This window comes from Rhodotorula graminis (genome assembly GCF_001329695.1).
Source record: "Rhodotorula graminis WP1 unplaced genomic scaffold RHOBAscaffold_1, whole genome shotgun sequence".
Lineage (NCBI taxonomy): Eukaryota > Fungi > Basidiomycota > Microbotryomycetes > Sporidiobolales > Sporidiobolaceae > Rhodotorula > Rhodotorula graminis.
In genome coordinates, this window is record NW_017264928.1 from 891,397 (window position 1) to 916,971 (window position 25,575).

The following is a 25,575-nucleotide window of genomic DNA, read 5'->3' on the forward strand; positions in this document are numbered from 1 at the left end:
CTCTCTTTCCTCTCCTTCTCTCGTCACACGATCGTGTAGATCTCCTTGTTCAACACTGTAACGCGTCCCCTTCTACTTCTGCGCGTTGAGCGGCGAGACCTTGTCGGCCGCGTCGACCGTCTGCTGAAAGAGCTTCCAGAACTCGGGAACCTGCGTGCTCGCGTCCATCAGAGCTCGCGGTCACAGACTCGAGAGGACGAGAGAGAGAGAGAGAGAGTCGGACGCACATCGAGCTCCTCGAGGACGAACACGTTCTTGCCGAACCGTCCCCAGCTCGCCCGGCTGTCCGGGTCCTTCTTCCACTCGACGAGCTCGTCCTTCTTGTACTCCCACAGGTCGACGACCGTCGTGCCCGTCGTGTGCTCGCCCTGCAGCTCGACGTCGACCCTGTACCGCTTGCCCTTGAACAAGTCCGGGCGCGCAAGGTACGCGATGCACAGCGCGTCGTGCACGGGCGGGCCCTCGTCGAACGCAAACACGTCGGCGTACGTCTTGGCGAAAAAAGTGAGGAGCGTCGAGAGCGTGTGGCGCAGGGGCGTGTGGGCCTTGGAGGGCGAGGCGGTCGCGTCGGGCGTCGTCTCGGGGAGGGAAGGGAGCGCAGAGGGAGGGACGAGGAGGCTGTGGTTGTCGTGTGGGCGGAAGAGGGCCGTGTGGGTGACGTTGAGGGGCTGTCGGTCCGCGAGGGTCAGATCTCGCGGGCTTGGGCTTGGAAGACGAGTGAGGAAGAAGAGGGCGGACGCACCGCCATGACGACGGGCACCTCGGCGTCAAACAGGATGCTCGCGGCGTGCGGGTCGATCAGGATGTTGAACTCGGCCGTCGGCGAGCGGTTCCCTCGCCCTTCTGCGCCGCCCATGACGACGACCTGGGCCACCTTGTCGCGCACGAGGTCCGGGAACATGGACACGAACAAGGCGACGTTGGTCATGGCGCCCGTCGCGACGAGCGCGAGCTGTTCGCCGTCCGGGAGCGAGCGCGCCGCGTCGGCCATGGCGAGGACGGCCGACTTGCCGCGCGTCTCGTCGAGCTTGGCGACGACGGCTGGGTCGTCGCGCGCCGGGAGGCCCTCGACGCCGCCGAGGCCGTCCTCGCCGTGGATCTCGTCGTCGTGCCGCACGAGGCGGATGAGGGGCTTGGCCACGCCGGCGTAGATTGGCGTGCGCTGCGCCTGCTCGGGTGACCCGAACGCGACGAGGCAGCGCGCGGCGTTGGTGACCGTGTTGTCGAGCGAGGCGTTGCCAAAGACGCACGAGATGCCCTTCAGGTCGATGTCGGGCAGCTGTAGCGCCATGAGGATGGCGACGGCATCGTCGTGGCCGCTGTGAGGAGCGACGAGTCAGCTTGTCGTTGCGGTGGGGGGAGGAGCAGGGGAAGGGGCAGAGACGCACGGGTCGCAGTCGAGCCAAACAGGGATACGCTTGGGCATGCTAGCAGGTCGCGGCGCCGTGGTGGGAGACGAGAAAGAGCGCATCGAGTGGGCGACGACCCTCGGCCGGGAGGCGAGCGGGGTCGGCGGCGGCGCGGTCCAGCGCGTGGACGGGCGAGCCGAGAGCGAGCGAGCTGCGCGGCTGAGCAGTGTGCTCGACCGCATCGCCATGCAGCATTCGTAGAGAGAGGTGCCGCCTTGCACAGCTGCAGCTCGCGGCGCGAGGCGGTGCGGGCGCTGGTCGACCAGCTCGCGCGCAATCGAGCGAGCGACGGTCGGCGCCGAGACACCGCACTCAGAGCTCGTGCGATCTGCACTCGGATGGAGCGGGGAAACGACCTCGCTGAGCGGAGCGCTCGCAGCTCGGCTTGGAACTCGGTCCCGCCGCTCTCCCTCTCGCTCCTCTCACACCGCCTCGACGCCAGCATGCTCCAGTCAGCTGCCCTTGTCGTCGCTGCCGCTGCGCTCGCCGCCGCCCAGGCCCCGTCGTGTGAGCTCACGTCGCGTCCCCGCCGAGCTCCTCCACCCAGCTCCACCTCGGCCTCGACACACCTCGGGCTCGCCTCGAGCTCGCCTCCAGTCGCCCGCGCACGTCTGTGGCAGCTGCTGGGCTTTCTTGTCGGAGCACAGCGGCGGGCGCAGGTCGTACGGGCGGTGGTGACGGTCGAGCAGGCATCCCGGGAGGGCAACGTCGGGACCGAGCAACCTCGCTCCGAGGGTCCACTACAGCACCACTAACTCTGTCGCTCCCTCCGCAGACGCCCCGATCCGCGTCGACTGCCCGTCCGCCGCGCTCATCGGCCGCCTCGGCGACCCGACTCGCGGCAACCAGACCCTGCCGCCCGACGAGCAGCAGTACATCGACAACCGCCGCAACAATGTTCTCCCCGACTTGTGGCAGCAGTACCTCAACGACAACGCGACGGGCTCGACGGGCTACTCGGCGTCCGAGATCGTTGGCGGCCAGCCCAACCTGTGCGTCCCGCCTCGTTCTTCCTCTCCCTCTTCCTCCTCCACGCTCCTGCCGCAGTCCTTGCGTCCTTCCTATTCGCGTCACGGACACACTGACACACTATCCTCCCCACAGCGGTATCGCCATCTCGGGCGGCGGCCTGCGCGCGTCGCTGTACGGCGCCGGCACCCTCTCGGCCCTCGACGGCCGCAACTCGAGCACGGCCGGCCCGCTCCTCCAGCTCGCGTCGTACCTCGCCGGCCTGTCGGGCGGCTCGTGGACCGTCACGTCAGTCGCGCTGAACGACCTCGAGCCCATCTACTCGCTCGTTACCGGCGCCAACAGCTCGAGGACCGGCGGGTGGCAGCTCGACCGCGACATCCTCGCCCCGAGTGGCCTGCTCGGCTTCAGCGACAACGGGAACTATTACGACAGCCTGGAGGAGGACGTCAGGGCCAAGGCGGCGGCCGGTTTCCCCATCTCGATCACGGACCTCTGGGGACGCGCCCTCGCCTACCACTTCCTGAACGGCACGACCGAGGACAACTTCTTCAGCACCGACGCCGCACACGACCAGGGCACGCTCTTCTCGTCGATCCGGTACACGACGTCGTTCCAGTCGGGCCAGATGCCGTACCCGATCCTCGCCACGACGTCGCGCATCAACGAGAACCAGCAGCTCACCAACGACTCGACGTCCGTCATTCCGCTCGAGAACACGGGCTTCGAGATCTCGCCGTTCACGTTTGGCTCGTTCGAGGCGACCCTCGCCGCCTACATCCCGCTCGAGTACCTCGGCACCCAGCTGTCGAACGGCCAGCCGACCAACCGCTGCGTCAACTACTTTGACAACGCGGGCTTCGCCATGGGCGTGCGTCCCACCTCCCTCTCTCTCTCCTTCCCTGCGTCGAGCGAGGCCGACTGACCCTCGTCCCGACGTCGTGCGCAGAGTTCGGCCAGCCTGTTCAACGCCGTCCAGGAGGGTTTTGTCGGCGCCACCTTCTCGTCGCTCCTGTCGAACCTGCTCCAGGCCGTCACCGACCTCGACCCGCCCGAGGGCTCGGTCGCTGTACGTCCAGCTGCCCCTAACCACTCGAGCCCTCTCCTCGCACGGACCTCTTGAACTGACTCGGTCTCTCCACCTCGCGCAGCTCGTCGCCAACTACCCGAACAGCTTTGGCAACTTTACGCCCGACACGGGCTACTCGTTCGAATCAGCCGGCGAGCAGATCCTCCAGGTGACGGACGGCGGCGAGGACGGCCAGAACGTGCCCCTCATGCCCCTCCTCGCCAAGGCCCGTGCGCTCGACGCCATCTTTGCCGTCGACGGCTCGGCCGACACGAGCGAGACGTACGCCAACGGGACGTCGCTCGTCGCGACGGCGCAGAAGGTGGAGCTGCACGCCCACAACTACACGCGTCCGTCCCTCGTCCTTCCTCCTTCCTCCTCTGGCCCCGATCTGACTCACTTCCTTGATGCGCAGGCTTCCCCGACATCCCGCACAACCAGCAGGAGTTTGTCGACCAGGGCCTGACGACGCGCCCGACCTTCTTCGTGCGTGCACTCTTGCCCTCTCTCTCCTTGTCCGACAGCCGCACTGACCCGCCTGCTCCAATCAAAGGGCTGCAACATCTCGGACGCCAACATGGGCAACTACTCGAACTATCCGATCATCATCTGTGCGTCGAGCTCGCCTTGTCAGCCGCAGCCGCAGCCGAGCCGAGCCTGACCCTCTCCTCCCTCGCCGCAGACCACCCCAACTCGGCCGGCGCCAACCCGGGCGCGACCAACTACAGCACGTTCAAGCTCTCGTACGAAGACTCGGAGACCATCTCGTTCCTCGACGCCGCCAACCTGTACGCCAAGCGCGGGTACCCGGACCCCTCGACGCCGACCCAGCCCGACGAGCAGTGGCCGCTGTGCCTCAAGTGCGCCGTCGTCGACCGTGCGCGCCAGCGTGCCGGCGTCGCTCGTACCGACGCGTGCCAGGCGTGCCTCAACCGCTGTGCGTCCTCCTTTCCGTCCTTCTCAGGGGCTCGTGCGCACCTTGTTCCCAACGGCGACTGACTCTTGTTTCCCTCCCCGACAGACTGCTGGAGCCCCGAGATCGCCGACCAGCTCGTCAACGCGACGCAGACGGCCGGCAACAACACGCCGGCGTCGGGTGGCGGTGGCGGCGGCGGTGCGTCGCCGTCGAGCGGTGCGGCGCGCGCACTCGCGCTCCCGGCCGGTGGCGTCGTCGCGGCAGCGGCGGCCGTCCTCGGCGGTTTCGCGCTCCTCGCGTGAGCGTGAGCGTGAGCTCTTTGGCGAGCGAGAGCCGACGTTGGAGCGGTGGGCTCGGCGCAGACGAGGACGGCGCCGAGATGGACGTTGCCTCGACTTTCCCTTTTCCCTCTCTCCCTCTCTCCCTCTGCATGCCTCAATCGCATAATCCAGCATGTCCTCATGTCGTCACACCCGGCCTGCTTGTATCGCCCCCTCCCCTCTCTCTGGAATGCAACCCTGCGCCCTCGACTTTTCCTTCGCCCCGATCCGGCTCCAGTCGCTCGCCGCTCTCGCTCTCGCTCTCGTCCCGCTCGAGCTACCCGCACGCGCAGAGACAGTCTACGGATGCGTTTTTGCAAAGGGTGGGAGATGGTACAGAGAGAGGCTTCGTCATCGTGCTGGTCCAACAAGCTCGCGCCCGTCCCGCTCAGTCCTCGTCCCAGTTGCCCTGCTGCTTGGGCGGTGCCGGGCCACCTGCGGCGCGGCTCATGCTGCGAGGCCAGGAGAAAGTCGAGTCAGTTGCGCGCTCCGAGAGCGAGAGAGAGAGCGAGAGGTGCGCAGATGAGAGAAGGAAAGGGAGAGAGGGAGAGGAGAGGGGGACGCACATGATCGAGTCAACGCGGAGGACCGAGATGGCGGCGTCGACGCCGTACCTGAGAGCCCACCGAGTTGCGGCGAGGAGGTCGTAGATCTCGGCCGCCGGCGCGTCGAGGATGCCGCCGTTCTCGCCCTGCAGGATGCGCTCGGGCGATGTCAGTCTCTCGCGCCGGGTCCGAGAGAAAGAGAGAGAGAGATGGGGGACGCACCTCGACATCGACGCCGACCGCGCCCGTGTCGTCGGCCTGGTGCGCCGCGTACAGCTTGCTCAGGACGTCGGTCGCGTCGAGGCCGGCGTTCTCGGCCAAGGTGCGCGGGACGACCTCGAGCGCGTCGGCAAAGCGCTTGATGGCGTGCTGCGCGAGGCCGGGCGTCTTTTCGCCAAAGTCGGCGATGCGCTTTGCGAGCTCGAGCTCGGTCGCGCCCGCGCCCGCGACGAGGCGCGCGTCCTTGAGGACGCCCTTGACGACGTTGACGCCGTCGTCGATGGCGCGCTCAATGTCGTCCATGTGGTTGGTCGTCGCGCCGCGAACGACGACGGTCGCCGTGCGCGTCGTCTCGTCGTCCGACTGGCGGAACACGGTGACGCGGTCGCCGCCAATCTCGACCGTCTCGACGACGTCGCAGCGGCCCATCTCGTCCGGTGTCGGGGCGCCGAGGCGCGCGAGCGGGGTCGCGCCGACGACGCGGCACAGGCGGCGCAGGTCAAACTTGCTCAGGACCTTGACGACGAGGATGTTGTGCCGGTTGAGGTAGTGCTGCGCGAGCTCGCCGACCGACGAGCCGGCGACGACGACGTTGAGGCCCGAGTCGGCGAGCTCCTGGAAGATCTTTTCCATGTGCTGCTCCTCGCCGCGGGAAAAGTTGAGCAGCTCGTCCGAGTTCTTGAGGAGGACCGTGCCCTTGGTCTCGGTCTGGGCAATGTCGATCCCGCACGTAAAGACGCCGACCTTGGCGTTGGTCGCCTTGCGCACCGTGCCTGTTTGTTTCGTCGTCCGAGGTGTCAGTCCGGGACGGTCCTCGTCGAGGGCCCGAGGGAGAGAGAGAGAGAGAGAGGGAGAGGATGGACGCACCCTCCGGCTCGCGCCCAAACACCATGCCGCGAATGACCCGGCTCTGGCTCAGCCCGCCGCCCATGATCTTGACGACGCGCACGTTGTCGACGTTGAACTGCGGGGTGTGCGACGTGGGCGCATGTCAGTCAGGGTCCGTCCTCTCGCGCCTCTCGAGCCGGCTCGACAGGGGCGGGGGACGCACCGCACGCGGGTCCTTGGGCATGACGGCCATGACGGCCTCGGACACGAGGCGCGACAAGAGGTCCTCGGAGCCGTACTGCTTGGCGGCGAGCGTCGGACGGAGCGCGAGCGTGAGGCTCTCCTGCGTCAGGGGCGTCTCGAGCGTGCGGCACACGAGCTCTGCGAGGGCGTGAAATCCGGCGAGTCAGGTCGCGTGCGCGAGAAGTGAAGGGAAGGGAAGGGAGAGAGGGGGGGGGACGCACTCTCGAGCTCGTCGATAGCCTTATCCCGCGCGAGCTCGTACCCGAGGACGACCTCGGACGGGTGGAGGCCCATGGTGAGGAGGTACTCGGCCTTGCGCAGGAGCTCGCCGGCGAGGATCAGGACGAGGTTGGTGCGGTCGCCCATCTGCGAGTTGGCGCGGGTTTAGGTTCAGCGAGCGTCCGCCGAGCGGAGGGAGACGGAGGGAGGAAGCGTTGGGGGCGCACCTCGTGCTCCTGCTGCTGGCTGGCCATGACGAGGACCTTGCCCGCCGGGTGGACGACCTCGAGCTCGCGGATGATGGTGGCCGCGTCGGACGTGACAAAGAGCTTGTCGAGGTGGTTGATGACCATCTTGTTGCGGCCATTGGGGCCTGTGCGCGCGAGGCGTCAGTCTAGGTTAAGGGGATGGTGAGAGTGGGAGGGGACGAGAGCGCGGGGCGCACCGAACGAGCTGTGAGAGGGACGCGTTGCGACGGGTCAGCTCGTCGTGGTCCTGAGGAAGGTGGGAAAGGAAGGGGGCGCGACGTACGTGCGGACGATCTCTGCGAGCTCGGCGACGGCGTGGATGTTGCTGTCGGTGGGTGCGCGGGTTAGCTTCCGGGTGTCGGGTGTCGCGGGAGGCGGAGGAGGAGGAGGGGGAGTGAGAGACGGACCGGATGACGGCCTCGTCGATGCCCGAGTGCATCTGTTGGCGGGCGGGATCATGGTCAGTGGTGGTGCTCGAGTGCTAATGGGGGTCGCGCCAAGGCCCAGAGGAGGTGCTGGGGTGCGAGTCGCGCTCGAGCTGATGAGGAGGAGGCGACGACGAGGGAGGGGAGAGAGAGAGCGGGACTCGCGTTGTAGCCCTCCTTGAAGAGGTTGGCGCCGCCCTGGGGGATCTTGAGAGCCATGGCTGTGCAGAGCTGGACCTTTGGTCGAGTGCGGTGGAGCTGAGCGGGGGTCGCGCCTTGGTCGACCGCCGACGAGCTCGCCTGCCTCGGGGACGAGAGCGTCCTCATCTCTCTCCCTCTATCCTGCTTGCTATCCGCACCTGCTGCCACAGCGCATCCAGTGCCCACACCGACCGGCCCATGGCGACACCCACCGCCCCAGCGCCAGCCGCTGCCCCTCCGCCTCCTCCTCGTCCCGCCTCCAAGGTCAACCGCTCGAAACCCCCACCGGCAGTCCATCTCGTCGCAGGAGGGTCCGTCCACTCTCTCCTTGGACTCTCCCACGACCCATCGACTGATCCCACTCTCTCGCACGCAGCCTCGGCGGCATGGCTGGAGCCATTGTCACCGCCCCCTTTGACGTCGTAAAGACGCGCCTCCAGAGCGACCTCTTTGCCCGCGTCGCCGACACGTCCACCCGCACCGGCCTCAGGGCCCTCCTGTACAACTTTGTCGACACGGGCAAGATCCTCCGGTCCGTCCCCCTCGCTCGCTCCTCTCGCCCCCTCCCCCGCCACCTTCCCCTCGCGACTGACGAGCCTTCCTCCCCTTGCAGCGACGTGTACAAGTTCGAGGGCGCAGCAGCACTCTTCAAGGGCCTCGGGCCGACCCTCGCTGGTGCAGTACCCGCACGGTGCGCCTCGCCCGTCCTCTCCCCCTCCCCCTTTCTCCCCCTCGAGCGCTTCAAGCTGACTCCTCCTCGCCCCGCCCGCCCCAGATCCATCAACTTTTTCGTGTACGGCAACGGCAAGGTCCTGTACGCCGACCTGTTCAACCACGGCCAGGAGAACACGGCCGTGCACCTCGCGGCGGCCGCGACCGCAGGTCCGTCCCTCGTCCCGCCTTGACCTCCTCGTGACGTGCCGTCATTGACTGCGTCCCCTCTCAACAGGCGTCGCGACGGCGGCGGCGACCAACCCGATATGGGTCGTCAAGACCGACATGCAGCTGCGCCAGCAGGAGCACAAGGCGGCCAAGCCCACCTCTTCCTCTTCCTCCTCGCCTCGACGACCGCCACCCCCTCCTCCCGCGCCCAAACCCCACCAGCAAGTCTTCTCGCACTCGTTCCGCTCCCTGTCGTCCCCGCCGGGCGCCATGCAAGGCCCGCCCGCGCGCCCAACGTCGCTCTCGACCGCGCTCCAGATCTACCGCGTGCAGGGCGTGCGCGGCTTTTACCGCGGCCTGAGCGCGTCCCTCCTCGGCGTCACAGAGGGCACGATCCAGTGGTCCCTCTACGAGCAGTTCAAGGTCCTCGCCCGCGTCGACTCGACCCGCCCAGACGACCCCGCCGCCGGTGCGTCGTGGCGCACGAGCGCGGCCGCAGGCTCGGCAAAACTCGTCGCGACCGTCATCACGTACCCGCACGAGGTGGTGCGCACGCGCCTGCGCCAGCCGATCCCGCACGGCGGCTCGGCACGGTACACGTCGCTCGCCCAGTCGTTCCGGCGCGTGCTCGCCGAGGAAGGGTGGAGGGCGCTGTACGGCGGCATGAGCGCCCACTTGCTGCGCGTCATCCCGAACGCGGCCGCCATGTTTTACGTGTACGAGACGTGCGTCGGGTTCGTCGCGCGGTCGCAGGCGCTGCGGGTCGTCGAGGAGAACGACCTCGTCGTGCGCGAGTGAGGGTGCACCTTGCTCCCTTTTCCCTCTCCCTCCCTTCCCTCTAGATCGACACTATCCTACTCTACCTGTCTGTACTCCTCGTGTAGCCCCCCGCTCCTCGCCCCTCGCATCCTTCGCAACTCGCATCCTTTCATCTCCTCTCCGTCCCGCGCCGTGCGCCGCTCCTCTCGTCCGTGTCCGAGCAGAGTCGAAGAATGTTCACTGCGACGGACAAGTCGCCACCTGGCTCAGCGACCTGCGCATCGAGCAGCGCTGCACGCCCGCTCTTGCCGCGAGGCGCGAGCACCTCTGCCGGCCCAGATCGAAACCGGCTGGTCGACGGCACCCTTTGGCGATTCCCCCTTTCTAGCTTCCCACTCTTGTCGGCCGTGCCGCGATCGTGCCGAAGCATTTGACTGCTCAAGCGCTCGCTCAGCGGATTCCAGCTCCACGCTGCTTTGCCCTCGCTCCTCTGCGTCGCTCCTCGATGGCTCGAGCCCAGCCGCCAGATCCGCCCTCGCAGACCTCGACCGTCCACACGCTCGTCGACGAGAGCGGCGCCGCGACAATGTCCGCCTCTGCTCCTCGCGCTCTCGACGAGTCGCCGGCAGCCGCCCCGCTGGACGACCTCCACAAGGCCACCTCGCGCGCCTCGCGCACCTCGCGCCTCGACGTCGTCGACCCGCGGGACGTCGCAGACGAGTGCGCGCCGCCTCACGTCGTCTGGGTCGAGTGGGACGGGCCAGAGTGCGTCCGTCCCCACTTCGCTCTCCTCTCGTCGTCGTCGAGCTTGCCGGGCGCGCCGTCGGCCGCGCGCGGGTGAGTCAATGCTGACCTCGCTTTTCCTCGCGTTCTCTCTCCGTGCAGCGATCCGGCCAACCCGTTCAACTGGAGCAAGCGGCGAAAAGTGAGTCCGTGTCGAGGCGAGGTCTGAGCGCACGCCAGACTGACCTTCCCAAACCCCCTCCCTCCCGCCTCGTCTCGACCTCGCCTCGCCCTCGCCCTCGCAGTGGATGATCAGCAGCGTCGGCATCGCCTTCTGCTCGGTCGTCTCGATCTCGGTCTCTGCGTACTCGATCGCGGCCGTCTCGGTCGAGAACGAGCTGCACACGAGCAAGGAGCTGTCGCTCCTCGGCGTCACGATGTACACCCTCTCGTTCGGTGTGCGTCGCGATCTTTTTTCTCTCTCGATCCCGCGTGGACGTGCAGAGCCCGGTCACTGACCCTGGCCTCGTTGCCGCTCGTCTACAGGCCGCCCCTCTCCTCCTGGCGCCACTCTCCGAGGTGTACGGCCGCTCGAGCATCTACCTCGGGTCGGCCATCGTCTTTGCCCTCTTCTTCATCCCGCAAGCCCTCGCGCCCAACATCGCGACCATGCTCGTCGCGCGCTTCATCAGCGGGTGCGCCGGCTCGACCGCCGTGTCGCTCGTCGGCGGCACCATCGCCGACGTCTGGCGCGCCGACGAGCGAGGGACGCCGATGGCCTTGTTCAGCTTTGCGGCGTTCGGCGGTGCGTCCCTGCCTCTTTTCCTTTTCCCTCACGAGCGTTCGCGAGGCGAGCGCACCTCGACCCGCGAGTTCTGCCTCTCGTCGCGCACTCGCTGACAGCCCTCCCGCCCATGCAGCAACCGGTATCGGCCCCGTCGTGTTCGGCTACCTCGCCCAGATCAAGGGCTTCCGCGCCGTCAGCTGGGTCCTGTTCGCCATGTCGGCCGCGTTCGCCGCCGTCCTCCCGCTCCTCCTCAAGGAGACGCGCGCGTCGGTCCTCCTCTCGCGCAAGGCCGCCAGGCTGCGCAAAGAGACGGGCGAGGAGCGGTACGTGTCGCGCGACGACTTTGAGCGGGGGAGCATCCGGCAGATGATGAGGACGAGCCTCGGTCGGCCGGTCAAGATGCTCCTGCACGAGCCTGTCCTCATCGCCATGACGGCGTTCATCTCTTTCGCCTGGGGCGTCCTCTGTGCGTCGCTCGCTCTTTCTCTCTTCCCCCCCCTCTCTCTCTCTCCCCGTCTCTCTCTCTCTCTTTCGCCTTCTCGCCTTTCGACACCGTCGCTGACCTTCTTCCACGACGACGCTCGCAGACCTGTTCCTCGTCTCGATCCCCTACGTCTTCACCAAGGTCTACGGCTTCAGCACGGGCGAGGCCGGCCTCATCTACATCACCCAGTTCCTCGGCGGCATCATCGGCATCGTCGTCGACCGGTACTGCCAGCGGCTCTACCACGCCAACGTCGCCAAGCGCGGGCCCGAGGCTCGCCTGTACACGGCGTTCGTCGGCGGCGTCTGCGTCCCCGTCGGCGCCTTCATCTTCTGCTTCACCTCCTACTCCTTCGTGCACTGGATGGCGCCGACGATCGGCATCACGATCCTCTACTGGGGCTTGTACCTGATTTACTTGTCTGCGTTTAACTACGTCGCCGAGGCCTACACGCTATACGCGTCGTCGGCCCTGTCGGCCATGTCGTTCGTCCGCAACATCGTCGGCGCCGTCTTTCCTCGTGCGTCCCTCGCTCTCGGACCTCGTCCTCGTGCTGGACTGTACTGACCTCGTCCTCCTCGACACAGTCTTCACGAGCCAGATGTTCGAGACGCTCGGGATTCGAGGCGCCTCGGGCCTGACGGCGGGGCTCGGGACCCTCGTCAGCGTCATCCCGTTCGTCCTCTTTGCCTACGGCGCCCGGCTTCGAGCGCGCTCGCCGTTCGCGCAGGAGCTCCTTCGACGAGCCGAGGAGGAGGAGCGGCGGACGAGGCTCGGCGAGCAGAGCCGGCGGCCGAGCAGGGCGCCGAGCAAGGAGAGGAGCGACGTCGACAAGGAGGGAGCGGCCGAACTCGCAGCTTGACGCTCGTTGGACGAGGCGCAGACGCACAGACTCTCTCTCTCTCCCACGCTGTTTACCCCCTCCTCGGTGTATCGATACCTCCTACTTCTTCCTGTCGCTATTGCATCGTCGCATGTCGTTCTCGCCTTCTCAAGCTGGGTCTCGTCGTTCTCAGACTCTCGAGAGCGCGAGCTGCGGGTGAGGAAATAGGGATACGTTGCAGATGATCGTATACAGTCCGCCGCTCGTGCTTCTCGCGGACGAGAGTGCGCCCTCGCCGTCGCAGGACCACGCCCTCGCTCGACGGCCCTCGCTCGACCGGCCTCGCCCACCCGCCCTCGCCTCGCTCACCGCCACCTCGCGCCGCTCGCCTCCTGGAACGGCCCAACGTGCCCCTTGACCGGCGCGCACTGGCTCGGGCGGTCGCGCAGGACGTCCTCGGCCCACTCGCGCACCTGCTTGGTGCGGTTCTTGCTGCTCGGGTGCGTCGACAGGAACGACATGTCGACGCCGTGCGTGCCTTCCTCGGCGCTCATGCGGTGCCACAGGCCCTCGGCGGCGCGAGGGTCGAAACACGCGTTGTTGGCGAGGCGCAGGCCGATGAGGTCGCTGTGGGCAGAGGATGCGACTAGTGAGCGGGATCCTCGATGGTGGGGGGACAAGTACGCGATGATCTCGAGATGGAGGACGACGAGGGGAGAGGAGGAAGGTGCGGAGCAAGTGGGACGCACGCCTCGGTCTCGTTCTTGCGGCTGTTGGGCAGCGAGAAGACGTAGTTGAGGAAGACTTGCGAGAGGCCCATGTCAATGCCAAAGCTCGAGAGGAGGAACGCGAGCCCGTAGAAGACCTGCGCGTGTGACGAGGGTGGGTCAATCGAGGCGAACGGAGGCGGACGAGCGCTCCGTGCAAGAGCGCGCAGTCGACGTGACGCACCTTCATGCCGCTCATGCGCTCAGCCGAGTGCCGTGCGACTTGGTGCGCGATCTCTGCGGACGGCGAGGAAGAGTGAGCGAGCCACTCTGGAAGACGGCCGAGGTCCGGGAAGGCAGAAGGGAAGGTGGAGGGGGGACGCACCGTGACCGAGGACGCAGGCGAGCGAGTCCTCGTCGTTGGCGACCGAGAGGATCCCAGAGAACACGAAAATGGAACCGTTGGGCAGGACAAAGGCACTGCGCGGGGAGGAAGAGTGTGAGCTTGCGCTCGCCAAACCGGGCGAGGGAGAAGGGGAAAGAGTGACGCGACGCACTTCTTGGTCCCGTCCTCCTTGACGACGTGCGTCTTCCAGCCCTCCTTGTCCCCTCCAAGCTTGTCCTCGAGCCCGTTGGCGCGGATGAGCCGCTTGACGACGCCCTGGACGTACCGCGCCGTCGGGTGGTAGTCCGGCAGGACCTTGCCGCCGTACTCGCCCATGACCTCCTGCAGGCCCTGCGCACCCATCTGCTTCTCCATGTCGGGCGAGACGTCCATGAAGCGCCACCGGCCCGTCTCAGGCACTTGTTCAAGGTGCAGGACGTAGTAGCAGGTTCCGCCCGACACGAGAACGAGGAACACGGGCGAGCCTGTGCACGAGGAGATCGTCAGAGCCGGCCATGCGAGCTCTGGAGAAAGGTAGGACGCGCGAAGGTACGCCTTGAAGTTGTGCAGCGACGGCCTCCCACCACCTCCCGCCCTGAACCCGCTCCGCCCTGCGCCGCCCATCCCACCTCGCCGCCCAGTCGCCTGCCGCAGCAGCTCAAACACCTGCTGCGCGCTCGCCGCCTCGTTGGGGCGCGTCGAGCTCGAGAGGTGGTCGGGCTTGGTCGAGTCGAGGTCGGGGCGGGAGGTGGAGGCGGGGTCACGCCGGTCGCCGAAGCGGCGGTAGGGGGCGGCGGACCGAGTGCTGGAGGTGAAAGGGCGGTACAGGGGCGTGCGTGCCACCGGCGAGGGCTGGACTAGGCGTCGTGCGGCGCTGGTGGGGCCGAGGGGCGATGACGCCGAGAGGGAGGGGCGAAGGAAGGCTGGCGGGCGCATCGCGCGTGTGGGAGGGTGCTGTGCTGATGCTGGTGGAGCGAGAGCGAGCGGGGACCGACGCTCGAGAGGAATGGCGGTGTTGACGAAGGTCGGCCGTCTCGAACTGAGCCGGCGGAAGCGCTTGCTTCTGCGCGAGCTGGCGACGACAACCTCACTTTGCCTCGCTCTCGCTCTCGACTCAAAGAATACACTCGCATCGTCATTGCAACCCCTCGCTCGAGGCACGACCTGCCGCTCCCGAGACTAGCAGACCAGCTTGCCGTCGCCGCCCTTATCCTCGACCGGCTCGCCCAGGTCTCGTGCGAGGATGCGGTTGAACATCTCGAGGAGGAGCTCGAAGCACACCTTGGCGATGGCGCCGTCGAACCGGCCCTGTGGTGCGCGCGTGGAGAGGGTCAGTGTGCGTCGCCGGAAAGGGAGAGAGGGTGCGAGAGAGAGAGGGTGTGAGAGAGAGAGAGGGCGCACCTTGGACATCTCGTCCCTGCGCATCGACCACCATCTCGGGTAAGCTCGCGATGCCCTCGAATGAGGCGAGGACGATGAGAGAGCGACTGGAGAGATGACGTGGGACGCACCGTATGAAAGCGTGGTTGGCCTGGAGCTCGAGGAACGTGAGCTTGAGTGGCGGCTGGACCGACTTGGCCGTGAGGCGCTCTCGGATGAGGGTGCGGCCCTCGATCGGCTGTGGATTGGGCGCAGGAGGGAGGAGAGGCAAGCTCGTCAGTGACTGCTCGCGGCCGCTGGCGAGGCGAGCGAGGCCTCCGAGAAAGAGAGCGGCAGACGCACGACATGGCCGTCCTGCGTGCCGAAGATGAGCGCCACCTCGCCCTTGATCTCGCTCTTGGACGCGCGCTCGAGCGAGTCGTCGCCGTCGGGCGAGAGCGACGCCGAGTGGATGTCGGTTGGGAAGTAGCCGACGGCGGCGCGGCAGCGCGGGTCGAGGGCCGTCTGCGGGTGCGAGGGCGAGGCCGTCGACGGGAGTGTCAGTTCGCCGCGAGAGACCATGTGCAGAAGGAGGGCGAGGAGGGAACGGGCGACGGACCCGGAAAGCGAGGTGGCCGCCGTAGCACATGCCGGTCGACCCGATGCGCCCGTTGCAGTTCGGGTGCTCGACAAGCGTGTTGATCGCCTTCTTGATGTCGTCGTCGGTCGCCGAGAGGAGCTTCTTGACCTTGTACTCGTTGCCGGCGTCGGTCCCCTTGACGTCGTACGGGATCGCGGCCGAGCCGTAGTCAAACTCGTGGAAGCAGGCGGGCGCGGCGACGATGTAGCCCTGGGCGGCGATCTGGTTGGCGAAGCGGAGGACGGGGCCGGTCACCTGCAACGGGGAGGGAGGAATGCGGGCGTGAGCGAGTCGGCGGAGGTGCGTGGGAGGGCGAGTCGGCGCTTGACGGCGGCGGGCGCACCTGGTAGATCTCTGACCAGACAACGACACCAGGGAACTTGGCGTTTGGGTAGCCGGGGATCTCTGCGGGTTGCGGGCGAGCGTCAGCGAGGTTGGCAGAAGCCGAGCGGGTGGGGGAAGAGAGGGAGCTCACTGGGGACGACGAGGGTGATGGCCATGGGCCCGGTGGACGTGTTGACTTCGACAGTGTGCTCAGTGATGATCATGGTTGCGGCAGAGTTGGTGGTGAGGGAGAGAGAGTTGGACGAGGTTCGCTCCAGCTGATGAAGTCGAGGTCCGCCGCGCTCACGTTCACCACCAAGTCGAGCAGGCCCAATACCGCCATGAGCCACCCGCCAGGCCCCAATCAGCCACGCAGGTCGGCCCCGCTCATCGCCCGCCCCTCGTCTCGTGCACCTCCCGCTCCTCATCCTCCTCCTCGCGGCGCACCACGGCCCTCGGCGCTCGGCGCAGCGATCCACGGCGCACTCGGCGGCGCGCACTACCACCCTGCTGCGCCGCAGTACCCCTACCCGGCCGCACCACCGCCGACCGGCTGGAACGCGACCGCCCACCACCCGCACCAGCTCGGACAGCCGCACCTCGGACAGCCTCCAGCCTTCCCGCCTCAGCCGCACTACGCCCAGCAGCACGGTCAAGGACTGCCGTACGGCTATGGCCCACCGTCGGGTCCACCGCCGCAACACGCCTACGCCGCCCAACCTCCTCCTCCCGCCCCGTTCGCCCAGCCCTACCCGTTGGCGTACCACGACCACCAGCCGTTCCTCCCTCCTCCTCCTGCGCCGGCCCACTACGCCGCCGCTTCGCAGGCGCAGACGACTCCCGACGGCTACACGCTGTCGTCCACCTACTCGGGCCCGGCGCACCCCGCACCCTCCTCCTCCTCCTCTCGTGCCGCCCGTCCCGCCGCCCAACCTCGTCAGCAGCAGCCCCAGCGCGCGCCCAAGCAGCCCCGCGAGCCCCAGCAGCCGCAAGTCGTCGCGTGTTCGCAGGCCGGGTGCACGTTCTCCGGCCCGCGCAAGGTCGTGCGCGAGCATGAGGAGGACCGCCACCTGATCTACCTCCCGGGCAAGGAGCCCAAGGGGTGGGACGGGAGCCTCAAGCCCAAGGAAGGGTGCGTCGCTGCCGCTCTCTTTCTCTCTCTCTCCTTTCCGTCGCGGCGCAGCAGGGCACTGACACACTCTCCGTCCACCTCGCGCTTGCAGAGCCGTCATCGAGGGTACCGGCATCGCGCTCGACACGCCCGAGGCCGTCGCGCGCTGGATCGAGGAGCGCAAGAAGCGCTGGCCGTCCAAGAAGGTCGTTGACGAGAAGGTGCGCCGCCCGGCTCGCCCTTTTCCCCCTCCCCCTCCTTCCTCGACTCGTTCGCGAGGAGCAGCGCTGATACTCGCCCTGCCTTTCCTCTCCCTCTCCCCACTTTTTCTCTCTCGCACACGCCGCGCTCCACGCAGGAGCGCGCCCGAGCGCAACGCGTCGCAGCAGGCCTCGAAGCCCCGCCGCGCGAGCGCAACGGCGCGCGCGGCCGGGGCAGGGGCCGCGGCGGGCCGACCGACTCGCGCGGACGCGGGAGGGGCCGTGGCGGGTTCGGCGGCGGTGAGGGCGGCAGGGACGGCGGGTGGGGCGCGGGCGAGGCGGGTGAGGGTGGGCCGGCCCCGGCGGGCGAGGAGCAAGGGCGGGACGAGCCGCCGGTCAAGAGGGCGAGGGTCGACGGGCCGGCGGCGGCTACGGTGGGTGACGAGCAGCCCGATTCGTCCTCAGACGAGGACGGCGGACAAGAGGCGAGCGAGGGCTCGGCGGACGAGGACGAGGAGGACGATGGGCCGCCCGAGCAGGCGAGCGCCAAGGAGGCGCTCGGCGACGTCGCCGTCGGTGAGGAGACGATGGACGTCGAGGATGGCAGCGCAGGGGCGCCCGTCGACGGCGAGGCTTCCGGTGCGGCGCCGCAAAAGCGTTTCCAGGTCGTGTGCCACCACTGGCGGCGGGGCAACTGCGGCCTTGGCGACGACTGCCCGTACCTGCACGAGGTGCGTCTCTCGCTCTCCCTTTTCTGCCCCCTCGTCGTCGACCTCACGCTCACGAACCCGGCCTCGCCGTCCGCAGATCCCTCCCGCGAGCGCTCGCCCCCCTCCCCCTCCCAAGCGCCGCCGTCCCGCCCCTCCCCGCGCGCCGCACAACCCCTTTGCGCGCCCGCCAGGGTACGCCGACGCCTTTTCGCTCCTCGAGGAGCGCGACTACAAGCACGTCGTGAGCGACGTGCTCCAGGTGATCGAGTTCTTGGGCGCCAACGAGTGGCTGCGCGGGGTCGAGATGAGGAGGGGCCAGGTGGACGAGGAGAGTGGGATCGAGGTGTTGCGCGAGGGGGAGGTGGGAGAAGGGGCGGCGGTCGGCGGTGCGGGACGGGCGGCGGGCATCGAGGAGCTCGGGAGCGCCGTCGAGGACGCTGCACCGGGCTCGCCTTCCTCCTCCTCGTCGGCATCCTCATCCAGCAGCTCGACCTCGTCCACCCCGTCGTCTCCCGCCGCTGCACCCGCACCTGCACTCGCGCCCGTACCCGCTTCCCCCCCTCTCGCCGTCGCCGCACGCGCACCCGCCGTCGCCGCCGTACCAGCGCCGGCCGCCGCGTCCATGAGCGGCCTCGGCGCCATGTTTGCCGACTACGGCAGCGACACGGACGACGAGGCCGAGGACGAGAGTGTCGCGGCGGCGTTGACGGGGCGGACGCTGTAGCGAGAGGAGCTCGCGGCAAGCCGTCATTGCCGATCTTCAGCTCTCTGGCTTTCGTGCGTGATTGTGCGGCTCGCGAGAAGAGAGAGAGAGAGGCGGGTCTGACAGTGCGAGCGCGAGAGCTGGCTTGGGTCGTAGACATGGACGAGGACGAGACGGTCCGAGTTCGACAGGGAGAGACTAACTACGGCAGATGACGAGAGGCAACAGGGGAGGCTATCGGGACCAAGAGAGAAAAAGAGAGAGGAAGGAACAACAGGAACAGACGCTCGATCCGACCAAAACCCGCCCGGGACCCCCTCCCCTCGCCTCCTCACGCCTCGGGCCTCGCCGTCAACCGCAGCGCGCCCACGCCCTGCACGACCCCGTCCTCGCCCGCGCCGCCCTCGCCACCGCACAGCGCCTTGACGCCGTCGCACGCGCCCTCGACGCTGCTCGCGCTCGGCGAGCTCGGCGGCGTCAGCTCGTCGCCCTCGCGCACCGTGCCCTCTCGCGAGCCTGTCCTCGCTGCGCGCGCCCGGCTCGGGAGCGCGTGCGCGTGGGCGTGAGGGTGGGGACGCCGCGCGCCGGCGACGTCGTGCGGGAGGGCGATGAAAAGCTGGGGCGAGCTGGCGGACGACGAGGGCTGGGAGGTGGACGCCTCTGAGGACGAGGACGCTGTCGTGGTCGTTGCCGAGGTCGAAGTCGAGCCCGAGGAGCGCGTCGAGAGCGAGGGACGGCGCACGGCGTGGTGCGAGGGGGCAGTAAGGAAGGATGGGCGCGGTGGGGAGGCAAACGGGAGGAGGGCCGGCGCGTCGAAGGCGGCGGCGGCGGGAGGGTCCGTCCCGGGCGGGCGCACCTCGTCGGCCCGCCTTGCGACGGCCGCCCGGCGCTCCTCGGCCTCGCACGGCACGATCCCCCTCTTCTCGGCCTCGCGCTCGAGCTCGACGCACGCGCCCTCGATCTCGTCGAGCGACCACCCGAGCTCCCACCCGAGGAGGCGCAAACCCTCGCCCTCGAGCTTGCACAGCTCGTTGGCGCCGACGCCGCCGACCTTGGCCGCGCGCGTCTGCGACAGGGTGCCGTCGGCGGTGAACTTTGTCGCGATGAGGAGGACCGAGAGGACGAGGCGGTGCAGGGTGTAGCTGTTGAGGAAGGGGGCGACCCGGGGTCGGTCGACGGACGAGATGGTGGGCGAGGGAGGGAGAGGGGAGGGCGCCTCGATGGGCGAGAGGGTCGCGGGTGGGCTCAGGCCGCCCGTCGCGGTGGTAGGCGAGGTCGGCGGCGAGCGCACGGCTCGTCGCGCGGCCGAGGGTGGCCGTGGCGGCAGGCGCGGAGGCGCGACGGCGAGGAGCGGCGCCGGGTCGACGCCGGGCTCGGCCGTGTAGGGGAGGTGGGTGATGCGGTTCAGGTAGACGACGGCGAGGAGGACGGCGTCGCGCGGGAACGGCGTGTACTTGCACAGGCGGTCGACGTAGGCCGAGATCTCGAGCGGCGGGGGCTGCTTCGAGTGGAAGCGCGTGATGGCGCCCTTTGTCGCGAGGCGGTCGTTGTCGTGCACGCGGTCGACGAGGACGGCCGCGAACACGCGCGTGAGGGCCTCGATGGGCAGGTCCGCAAGCCGGTTCGTGGCCGGGATAGCGGCAAAGCGCACGTTGGCCATGGCGGTAGGCGGGCGGGTCGGGGGCGAGGCGAGGCGGAACGAGGGCGGGGACGAGGACCGCTGCGGGGCGGAGCGGAGGAGGGGGGCCGAGTCGACGAGAGAGCGCTGTCCCGCGCGGCGGGTGCGAGGTGCGGCGCTGGTGGTCGGCGTGCACTCTGCAGCAAGGCGCACGATGGAGGGAAAGAGCGAGAGCCGAGCGCAACAGAGAGAGAGCGAGGCCGAACCCGCGTGCGCAAGGCCTCGACTCCGCAGCAACCACCACCAACGACCTCATCCAACGAGGCCCCAGAGCTACTAGCCAGTGCGTCCTCGCGCCCGAGCCTGCCCTTGCAAGCCAGCCGCACGCGCCAGAACTGACCGCGGACCCCGCCTCCCCCCTCGTCCACCTCCTCGTCGTCTCCAGCCTTCCGGCCGCACCACCTCGCCCTCCTCACGACAAGGGACCCATCGCCAAGGCCCACAAAGTGCGCACTCTGCTCTTCTCCACCTGGGTGACTGCGGTGGACCGCGGCGGGACGGTGCTGACCTCTCGAACCCCGCCTCCTCCGACCCTCATCTCCTCGTCTCCCACTCTCTCGACTCACCCAGCTCGACGACCTGCTCAGCGACTAGAACACAGTGCGTCGACTTGCACTCTCGGTCCGGGAAACGCGGCGCATCCGGATCGAGCGCGACTGACCCTCTTGCCCCTCCCCCTCCCCCCCATCTCCTCCTCCACCGTACCTGCAACGCTCGCAGTCGACTCACGACATGTCTTCCGCGCATCGCCCGACATGGGCCCCGGCGCAGGGCAAGGAGGGTCGCCAGAACTCGCGCTCGTTCTCGGCGCGCGACCTCGCGTCCCACACCCGCCTCAAGTTCCGCCAGGTGCGTCCCGCTTTGCCCCTCTCCCCCGCCTGTCGCTCGAGCCGACCTGACCCTCGCACCGCAACCCGCAGCCTGGCCAGGGCACGACGGCCGAGCACGCGCGCCGCGACCTCAAGCTCGAGCTCCTCCAGGCCGAGCAGGACGCGGCCGTGCGCAAGTCGCGCGGCGAGCGCGGCTACGTCCAGGACACCAAGCTCCTCCTCCTCAAGGAGGAGCAGGACCGCGCCGAGTCGGACGCCCAGAGCGAGCACGCCAACAAGCGCCAGCGCATGCTCCAGGAGGCGGCCAACCTCGACAAGGACGACTCGGACGACGATGACGACGACGCGAGCGATGCGGGTGCAGACGGCGCGGTCGACAAGGGCAAGGGCAAGGCGCTCGACGGCGATGCAGACGACGACGACGACGACTCGGACGACTCGGATGACGACGAGGACGAGACGGCCGAGCTCTTGCGCGAGCTCGAGAAGATCAAGCGCGAGCGGGCCGAGGAGAAGGAGAGGCAGGTGCGTCCCTGCGTCCTTTCCTTTCGCGCTTCTCTTGCCGGGCAGCCACTGACGCTCTCGTGCGCAGGAGCGAGAGCGGGCCGCCAACGAGCAGGTGTCGCGCGACGAGGAGATCGCGACGGGCAAGTGCGTCCTCCCTCTCTTTCTCTCTCCCTCCCTTCCTCTCGGCACTGCGTTCGTGCTCTACCGCCTCGTGGCCCCTAGCTGACACCCTCGTGCGCAGCCCGCTCCTCAACCTCCAGGCCGCGCTCGGCGCGTCGCCCGCACCCTCGACCATGTCGTCGTCGACCTCGACCTCGGCCGGGTTCGGCGTCAAGCGCCGGTGGGACTCGGACTCGATCTTCAAGAACCAGGCGCACGGCGTCGACGAGAAGAAGACGGCCGTGTTCCTCAACGACGTCGGCAGGTCGGTGCGTCGGCCGCGTCCTCCTTTCTTGTTCTCCCGCTCCCCTCTCGCGCGACACGACCCTGACGAGCTCTTCTCTCTCTTTCCCTTGTGACAGGCGTACCACCGCAAGTTCATGTCCAAGTTCATCGCATGAGGCGCGCCAAGGACGGAGGAGGGCGAGGGGAGGAGGTGCGGTCCGGCTCGCCTTCCCTCGCGAGCGCGCCTTGTATTGCCAGTCTGTTCAACTCATGTGCCTCGAAGAGAGCTCCAGTAGCACGAAAGGCGAGAGCGAGCGAGCCAACTTGGCCTCCCCACCTCAGCCTGCGCACCCCGCTCTCCTCCTCACCTCTCGCTCGTTTCGCCAACCCGCCCACCGAGCCGCACCCGCCCATGCCGCAGCGCCTTCGCTCGGTCTGCTCAGTCCCCGGCGACTCGGACGACGACCCGCTGCGCCCGCCGTTCACCACCTCTCGCGCCGAGGCCCAGTTCGCCAAGCAGTACGCCAACCTGTACTGGCTGCGCCTCGTCGTGCAGCGCAAGCGCGTCCTCGAGCGCGCACGGAAACGCTGGGTCGAGGGCTCGGGGCTCGAAGGTGCGTCGGCTCGTTGTCTCCACCTCTCTCTCTGCCTCTCTCTCGGGGGCGATGAGGGACCGCGTCGAGGCGCGCCAGCGGGGTGGAGCCGGCCGCGGCGGCGGTGGGTGCCGGTGGGCCAGCTGCAGCGTACAGGCATGCTGCGTGCGTCGAGCGTGCGCGGTCAATGTCGCTGCCCAGGCGTGCGCTGCCGCCGAGAGTTGGGTGCTCCTGTCCAGGCGGCGGCGACTCTCTCTCGGGGCTCACGCGCAGCCTCGTGGGCAGACTGGCGCACAGTGACGGCAGAGCTGACTCTCCTTGCCTCCCGTCCGCCACGCCCTGCAGGCGCCAAGTCGCCACCGCAGCATGTCAAGCGCCTGCTCGAGGTCGAGAACGGCAAGCTGTGCTACGTCGTCGGGACCGTCTACGTCGACATGCCGCTCAAGCCCAACGTCCTCGAGGACCTCGCGCGCGACGTGAGTTGTCTCCTCTGCCGTCCGTCGCCTCAAAGCGACCGCGCGAGCTGACACCTGCCCGACCGCGCGCAGCACCACATCACGGCCCCGTCTACGCGCCGCAAGTTCCACTCGGCTTCAGACGAGGTCATGCTCGAGGACGAGAGCGGTCGGGTGCGTCTCGTCGGCAAGAAGATCGACGATGCCGAGGGGACCTTCGTGACCGGTGCGCCTCGCTCTCCCTCTCAGTTCCCTTGCCCTCGTCCTCCTCGCGCAAAAGCTGACTTTCCGCGCCCGCCCGCAGGCACGATCATGGCGGCCCTCGGTGCCGAGACGTCGTCGGGCGACTTTGACGTGTGGGACTACTGCTTCGCGGGCATGCCCCACCAGGAGCCGCTCGCGCCGCCGACGCCCGAGGGCGAGTGGGTCGCCATCGCGAGCGGCCTCGAAATGGGAGGCGCCAACGCCGTCGCCGATGTGCGGGCCGAGCTTATGGCCGAGTGGCTCCTCGGCGAGGCAGGAGGCGACGAGGTGCGCTTCTCGTTCCTCGACCTCTCGCGCGTTGCTCGACCCGCCGTGCTGACACTTGACCCGGCGCAGGACGCGGACGAGGCGACCCGCGTGACGAGGCTCATCCTCGCCGGCAACTCGCTCGCGCAGCCGGACCTTAGCGCCCTCGACGACGAGCCCAAGAAGGTGCGTCGCCCTCCCTCTTGCGCCTCACGACCTCGACGGCCCACTGACTCGCCCTCTCGCCCGCACCTTGCAGAAGCGCTACGGCTACGACTCGACGCTCTACACGGCTAAGCCGACCGACACGCTCGACGCCTTTCTCGCCCAGCTCGCGCCGTCACTCGCCGTCGACCTCATGTCGGGCGAGACGGACCCTGCCGAGCCGACGATGCCGCAACAGCCCCTGCATGCCGCCATGCTGCCTCAAGCGGCCGCGTTCGAGGGCTTTGCCGGGCGCACCAACCCGTTCTGGTGCGACATTGGCGGCGCGAGGTGCGTCGGCTCTTTCTTTCTCTCTCTCTCGCGCGCCTCACGGCTTCGGCCTGACGTGTCTCGCCTGTTCGCGCAGCTTCTTCGGCACGTCGGGCCAGACGATCGACGACATCTTCAAGTACCTCGAGAGCGAGGACCGGCTCGGCGTCGTCGAGCAGACGCTCGAGTGGTCCCACGTCGCGCCGACCTGCCCCGACACACTCTGTGCGTCCACCTCTCTGTCTCTGCCTCCCTTCTGGCTTCATGGGCTTGTCACTGATGCTGCCTTTGCGGTCTGGACGCGTGCGCAGGGTGTTACCCTTTCACCGACCGCGACCCGTTCATCCTGCACCAGGCGCCGCACGTCTACTTCATCGGCAACCAGCCTGCGTTCTCGACACGGTTGGTGCAGGGCACCGACGGCAAGAGGGTGCGCATTGTGCTCGTACCACGGTTCAAGGAGACGGGTGAAGTGGTGCTGGTCAACACGGCGACGCTCGAGGTCAGGGTTCGGTCTTTCGAGGCGCTTGAGGCATAGAGGAGGGTCCGTGCAGCAGGGGCTTTGTCTGTAGTGTATAAACAGCAGCTTACAAGTGAATTTTTTGCCTTTGCCTTGCCAGCCGCTTGCAGAACCTCCCTGTCGGGCGCGCGTGCACGTGGCACTTTCGCAATGGCAACGGGCACTCTCAATTGCGCACACAGACCTCTGAGAATGAGCTCATTTGAGCTGACATGCTCTGCTCTATTGAGTAGGTGCTGTCCACTCTGCGCAAGACAGGGCCAGAGGAAGCCTCCTGCGCTGGTGCTTCTCGTCCTTGTCATGCGACTCTCCTCGGCTTGCAGCGGGGCTACCATTCTGCCAATGATAGGTCTGGACAGTGATGGAGCCAGATTTGCAATGTTGCATCAGTAGCATGCTCAGCGGGACCATCCCCCTGAGGCTGCACCTTCTTTTTCCTTCCAGCCGGCCGTGACGCAGTCAGATTGGGCCGCCCTTGCAGGGCAGAATAGAGTAAGACTCGTTCTAAATGGTTAGCTAGGTCAGAAGTTGAACGGACTTTGTGGCCCAGTTCTGCAGAGGCAAACCTGTTCTTGGCGAGCCTGACCGCCTCGGACCCAAACCGTCTGCACGCGCAGCTCCATGAGGAACAGCCCTCCCAACCTGATGCTCAGCACAGGGACTATTTAGTAGTATACCTTGATGGTAATGGAGCCAGATTTGCGATATTGCATCAGTAGCATGCTCAGCGGGACCATCCCCCCGAGGCTGCACCTTCTTTTTCCTTCCAGCCGGCCGTGACACGGTCGGATTGGGCCGCCCTTGCAGGGCAGAATAGAGTAACATGCGCTCTAAATGGTTAGCTAGGTCAGAAGTTGAACGGACTTTGTGGCCCAGTTCTGCAGAGGCAAACCTGTTCCTGGCGAGCCTGACCGTCTCGGACCCAAACCGTCTGCACTCGCAGCTCCATGAGGAACAGCCCTCCCAGCCTGATACTCAGCACAGGGACCATTTAGTAGTATACCTTGATGGTAATGGAGCCAGATTTGCGATATTGCATCAGTAGCATGCTCAGCGGGACCATCCCCCCGAGGCTGCACCTTCTTTTTCCTTCCAGCCGGCCGTGACACGGTCGGATTGGGCCGCCCTTGCAGGGCAGAATAGAGTAACATGCGCTCTAAATGGTTAGCTAGGTCAGAAGTTGAACGGACTTTATGGCCCAGTTCTGCAGAGGCAAACCTGTTCCTGGCGAGCCTGACCGTCTCGGACCCAAACCGTCTGCACGCGCAGCTCCATGAGGAACAGCCCTCCCAACCTGATACTCAGCACAGGGACCATTTAGTAGTATACCTTGATGGTAATGGAGCCAGATTTGCGATAATGCATCAGTAGCATGCTCAGCGGCTCGTGGTAAGGGTTTAACTGGTAGTACAAAGA

The 25,575-nt window shown here is 67.6% G+C and overlaps 11 protein-coding genes across 11 annotated transcripts; 6 read left to right on the plus strand and 5 right to left on the minus strand.

The window, feature by feature from the left end:
* Positions 1-72: 72 nt before the first annotated feature.
* On the minus strand, positions 73-1,426 carry RHOBADRAFT_40749 (uncharacterized protein; the record flags this gene model as incomplete). The annotated part of the gene is made up of 4 exons (XM_018413764.1): positions 73-150; positions 228-668; positions 743-1,319; positions 1,389-1,426. The coding sequence occupies 4 exons, from the start codon at positions 1,424-1,426 to the stop codon at positions 73-75; spliced, it is 1,134 nt and encodes a 377-aa protein (XP_018274255.1).
* A 426-nt stretch (positions 1,427-1,852) lies between these two features.
* Positions 1,853-4,903, plus strand: RHOBADRAFT_50702 (uncharacterized protein; the record flags this gene model as incomplete). Its single annotated transcript, XM_018415452.1, has 9 exons — positions 1,853-1,916; positions 2,185-2,401; positions 2,514-3,249; positions 3,328-3,447; positions 3,530-3,797; positions 3,863-3,933; positions 4,001-4,058; positions 4,130-4,384; positions 4,469-4,903. The coding sequence occupies 9 exons, from the start codon at positions 1,853-1,855 to the stop codon at positions 4,663-4,665; spliced, it is 1,986 nt and encodes a 661-aa protein (XP_018274256.1). The 3' UTR covers positions 4,666-4,903.
* A 74-nt stretch (positions 4,904-4,977) lies between these two features.
* On the minus strand, positions 4,978-7,639 carry RHOBADRAFT_32858 (uncharacterized protein). Its single transcript, XM_018413058.1, has 11 exons — positions 7,576-7,639; positions 7,393-7,424; positions 7,269-7,310; positions 7,183-7,190; positions 6,965-7,110; positions 6,740-6,884; positions 6,499-6,656; positions 6,315-6,411; positions 5,451-6,220; positions 5,250-5,374; positions 4,978-5,135 (listed from the first exon to the last, which is right to left on the minus strand). Exons 1-11 carry the CDS (start codon positions 7,627-7,629, stop codon positions 5,072-5,074), a joined length of 1,641 nt encoding a protein of 546 aa, XP_018274257.1. The 5' UTR covers positions 7,630-7,639; the 3' UTR covers positions 4,978-5,071.
* Positions 7,640-7,997: 358 nt separating this feature from the next.
* RHOBADRAFT_11107 (uncharacterized protein) lies at positions 7,998-9,291 on the plus strand (the record flags this gene model as incomplete). Its single annotated transcript, XM_018412026.1, has 4 exons — positions 7,998-8,302; positions 8,387-8,493; positions 8,561-8,718; positions 8,812-9,291. The coding sequence occupies 4 exons, from the start codon at positions 7,998-8,000 to the stop codon at positions 9,289-9,291; spliced, it is 1,050 nt and encodes a 349-aa protein (XP_018274258.1).
* A 466-nt stretch (positions 9,292-9,757) lies between these two features.
* RHOBADRAFT_50705 (uncharacterized protein) lies at positions 9,758-12,237 on the plus strand (the record flags this gene model as incomplete). Its single annotated transcript, XM_018415453.1, has 7 exons — positions 9,758-10,017; positions 10,138-10,177; positions 10,281-10,433; positions 10,522-10,780; positions 10,896-11,228; positions 11,350-11,766; positions 11,834-12,237. The coding sequence occupies 7 exons, from the start codon at positions 9,758-9,760 to the stop codon at positions 12,106-12,108; spliced, it is 1,737 nt and encodes a 578-aa protein (XP_018274259.1). The 3' UTR covers positions 12,109-12,237.
* Positions 12,238-12,434: 197 nt separating this feature from the next.
* Positions 12,435-13,733, minus strand: RHOBADRAFT_50706 (uncharacterized protein; the record flags this gene model as incomplete). The annotated part of the gene is made up of 6 exons (XM_018415454.1): positions 13,707-13,733; positions 13,334-13,646; positions 13,162-13,256; positions 13,021-13,073; positions 12,819-12,934; positions 12,435-12,696 (listed from the first exon to the last, which is right to left on the minus strand). The coding sequence occupies exons 2-6, from the start codon at positions 13,552-13,554 to the stop codon at positions 12,435-12,437; spliced, it is 747 nt and encodes a 248-aa protein (XP_018274260.1). The 5' UTR covers positions 13,555-13,646; positions 13,707-13,733.
* Positions 13,734-14,277: 544 nt separating this feature from the next.
* On the minus strand, positions 14,278-15,710 carry RHOBADRAFT_47858 (uncharacterized protein; the record flags this gene model as incomplete). Its single annotated transcript, XM_018415056.1, has 7 exons — positions 14,278-14,469; positions 14,563-14,578; positions 14,673-14,779; positions 14,884-15,045; positions 15,140-15,415; positions 15,504-15,565; positions 15,636-15,710. Coding segments are annotated over 7 exons (827 nt in total), but the record flags the coding sequence as incomplete, so codon positions are not given.
* A 115-nt stretch (positions 15,711-15,825) lies between these two features.
* Positions 15,826-18,281, plus strand: RHOBADRAFT_50707 (uncharacterized protein; the record flags this gene model as incomplete). Its single annotated transcript, XM_018415455.1, has 4 exons — positions 15,826-16,616; positions 16,708-16,816; positions 16,954-17,526; positions 17,603-18,281. The coding sequence occupies 4 exons, from the start codon at positions 15,826-15,828 to the stop codon at positions 18,227-18,229; spliced, it is 2,100 nt and encodes a 699-aa protein (XP_018274262.1). The 3' UTR covers positions 18,230-18,281.
* Positions 18,282-18,539: 258 nt separating this feature from the next.
* RHOBADRAFT_40756 (uncharacterized protein) lies at positions 18,540-19,868 on the minus strand (the record flags this gene model as incomplete). Its single annotated transcript, XM_018413765.1, has 1 exon — positions 18,540-19,868. The coding sequence occupies one exon, from the start codon at positions 19,866-19,868 to the stop codon at positions 18,540-18,542; it is 1,329 nt and encodes a 442-aa protein (XP_018274263.1).
* A 745-nt stretch (positions 19,869-20,613) lies between these two features.
* Positions 20,614-21,881, plus strand: RHOBADRAFT_47859 (uncharacterized protein). Its single transcript, XM_018415057.1, has 5 exons — positions 20,614-20,735; positions 20,807-21,241; positions 21,309-21,367; positions 21,465-21,651; positions 21,745-21,881. Exons 1-5 carry the CDS (start codon positions 20,619-20,621, stop codon positions 21,781-21,783), a joined length of 837 nt encoding a protein of 278 aa, XP_018274264.1. The 5' UTR covers positions 20,614-20,618; the 3' UTR covers positions 21,784-21,881.
* Positions 21,882-22,019: 138 nt separating this feature from the next.
* Positions 22,020-24,177, plus strand: RHOBADRAFT_40758 (uncharacterized protein; the record flags this gene model as incomplete). The annotated part of the gene is made up of 8 exons (XM_018413766.1): positions 22,020-22,221; positions 22,546-22,676; positions 22,749-22,881; positions 22,960-23,186; positions 23,256-23,351; positions 23,425-23,660; positions 23,737-23,864; positions 23,951-24,177. 8 exons carry the CDS (start codon positions 22,020-22,022, stop codon positions 24,175-24,177), a joined length of 1,380 nt encoding a protein of 459 aa, XP_018274265.1.
* Positions 24,178-25,575: the final 1,398 nt, after the last annotated feature.

Bases quoted from the DNA above. Each gene is read 5' to 3' on its own strand.
- RHOBADRAFT_32858 (XM_018413058.1), bottom strand. From the start codon at position 7,629: ATGGCTCTCAAGATCCCCCAGGGCGGCGCCAACCTCTTCAAGGAGGGC. The intron at 6,885-6,964 runs GTGCGCCCCCAA...GCCAACTCGCAG, and splicing joins GCCAGCAGCAGGAGCACGAG to ATGGGCGACCGCACCAACCT. The intron at 6,657-6,739 runs GTGCGTCCCCCC...ACGCCCTCGCAG, and splicing joins GGCTATCGACGAGCTCGAGA to AGCTCGTGTGCCGCACGCTC.
- RHOBADRAFT_47859 (XM_018415057.1), top strand. From the start codon at position 20,619: ATGTCTTCCGCGCATCGCCCGACATGGGCCCCGGCGCAGGGCAAGGAG. The intron at 21,368-21,464 runs GTGCGTCCTCCC...CCTCGTGCGCAG, and splicing joins GAGGAGATCGCGACGGGCAA to CCCGCTCCTCAACCTCCAGG. The intron at 21,652-21,744 runs GTGCGTCGGCCG...CCCTTGTGACAG, and splicing joins TCAACGACGTCGGCAGGTCG to GCGTACCACCGCAAGTTCAT.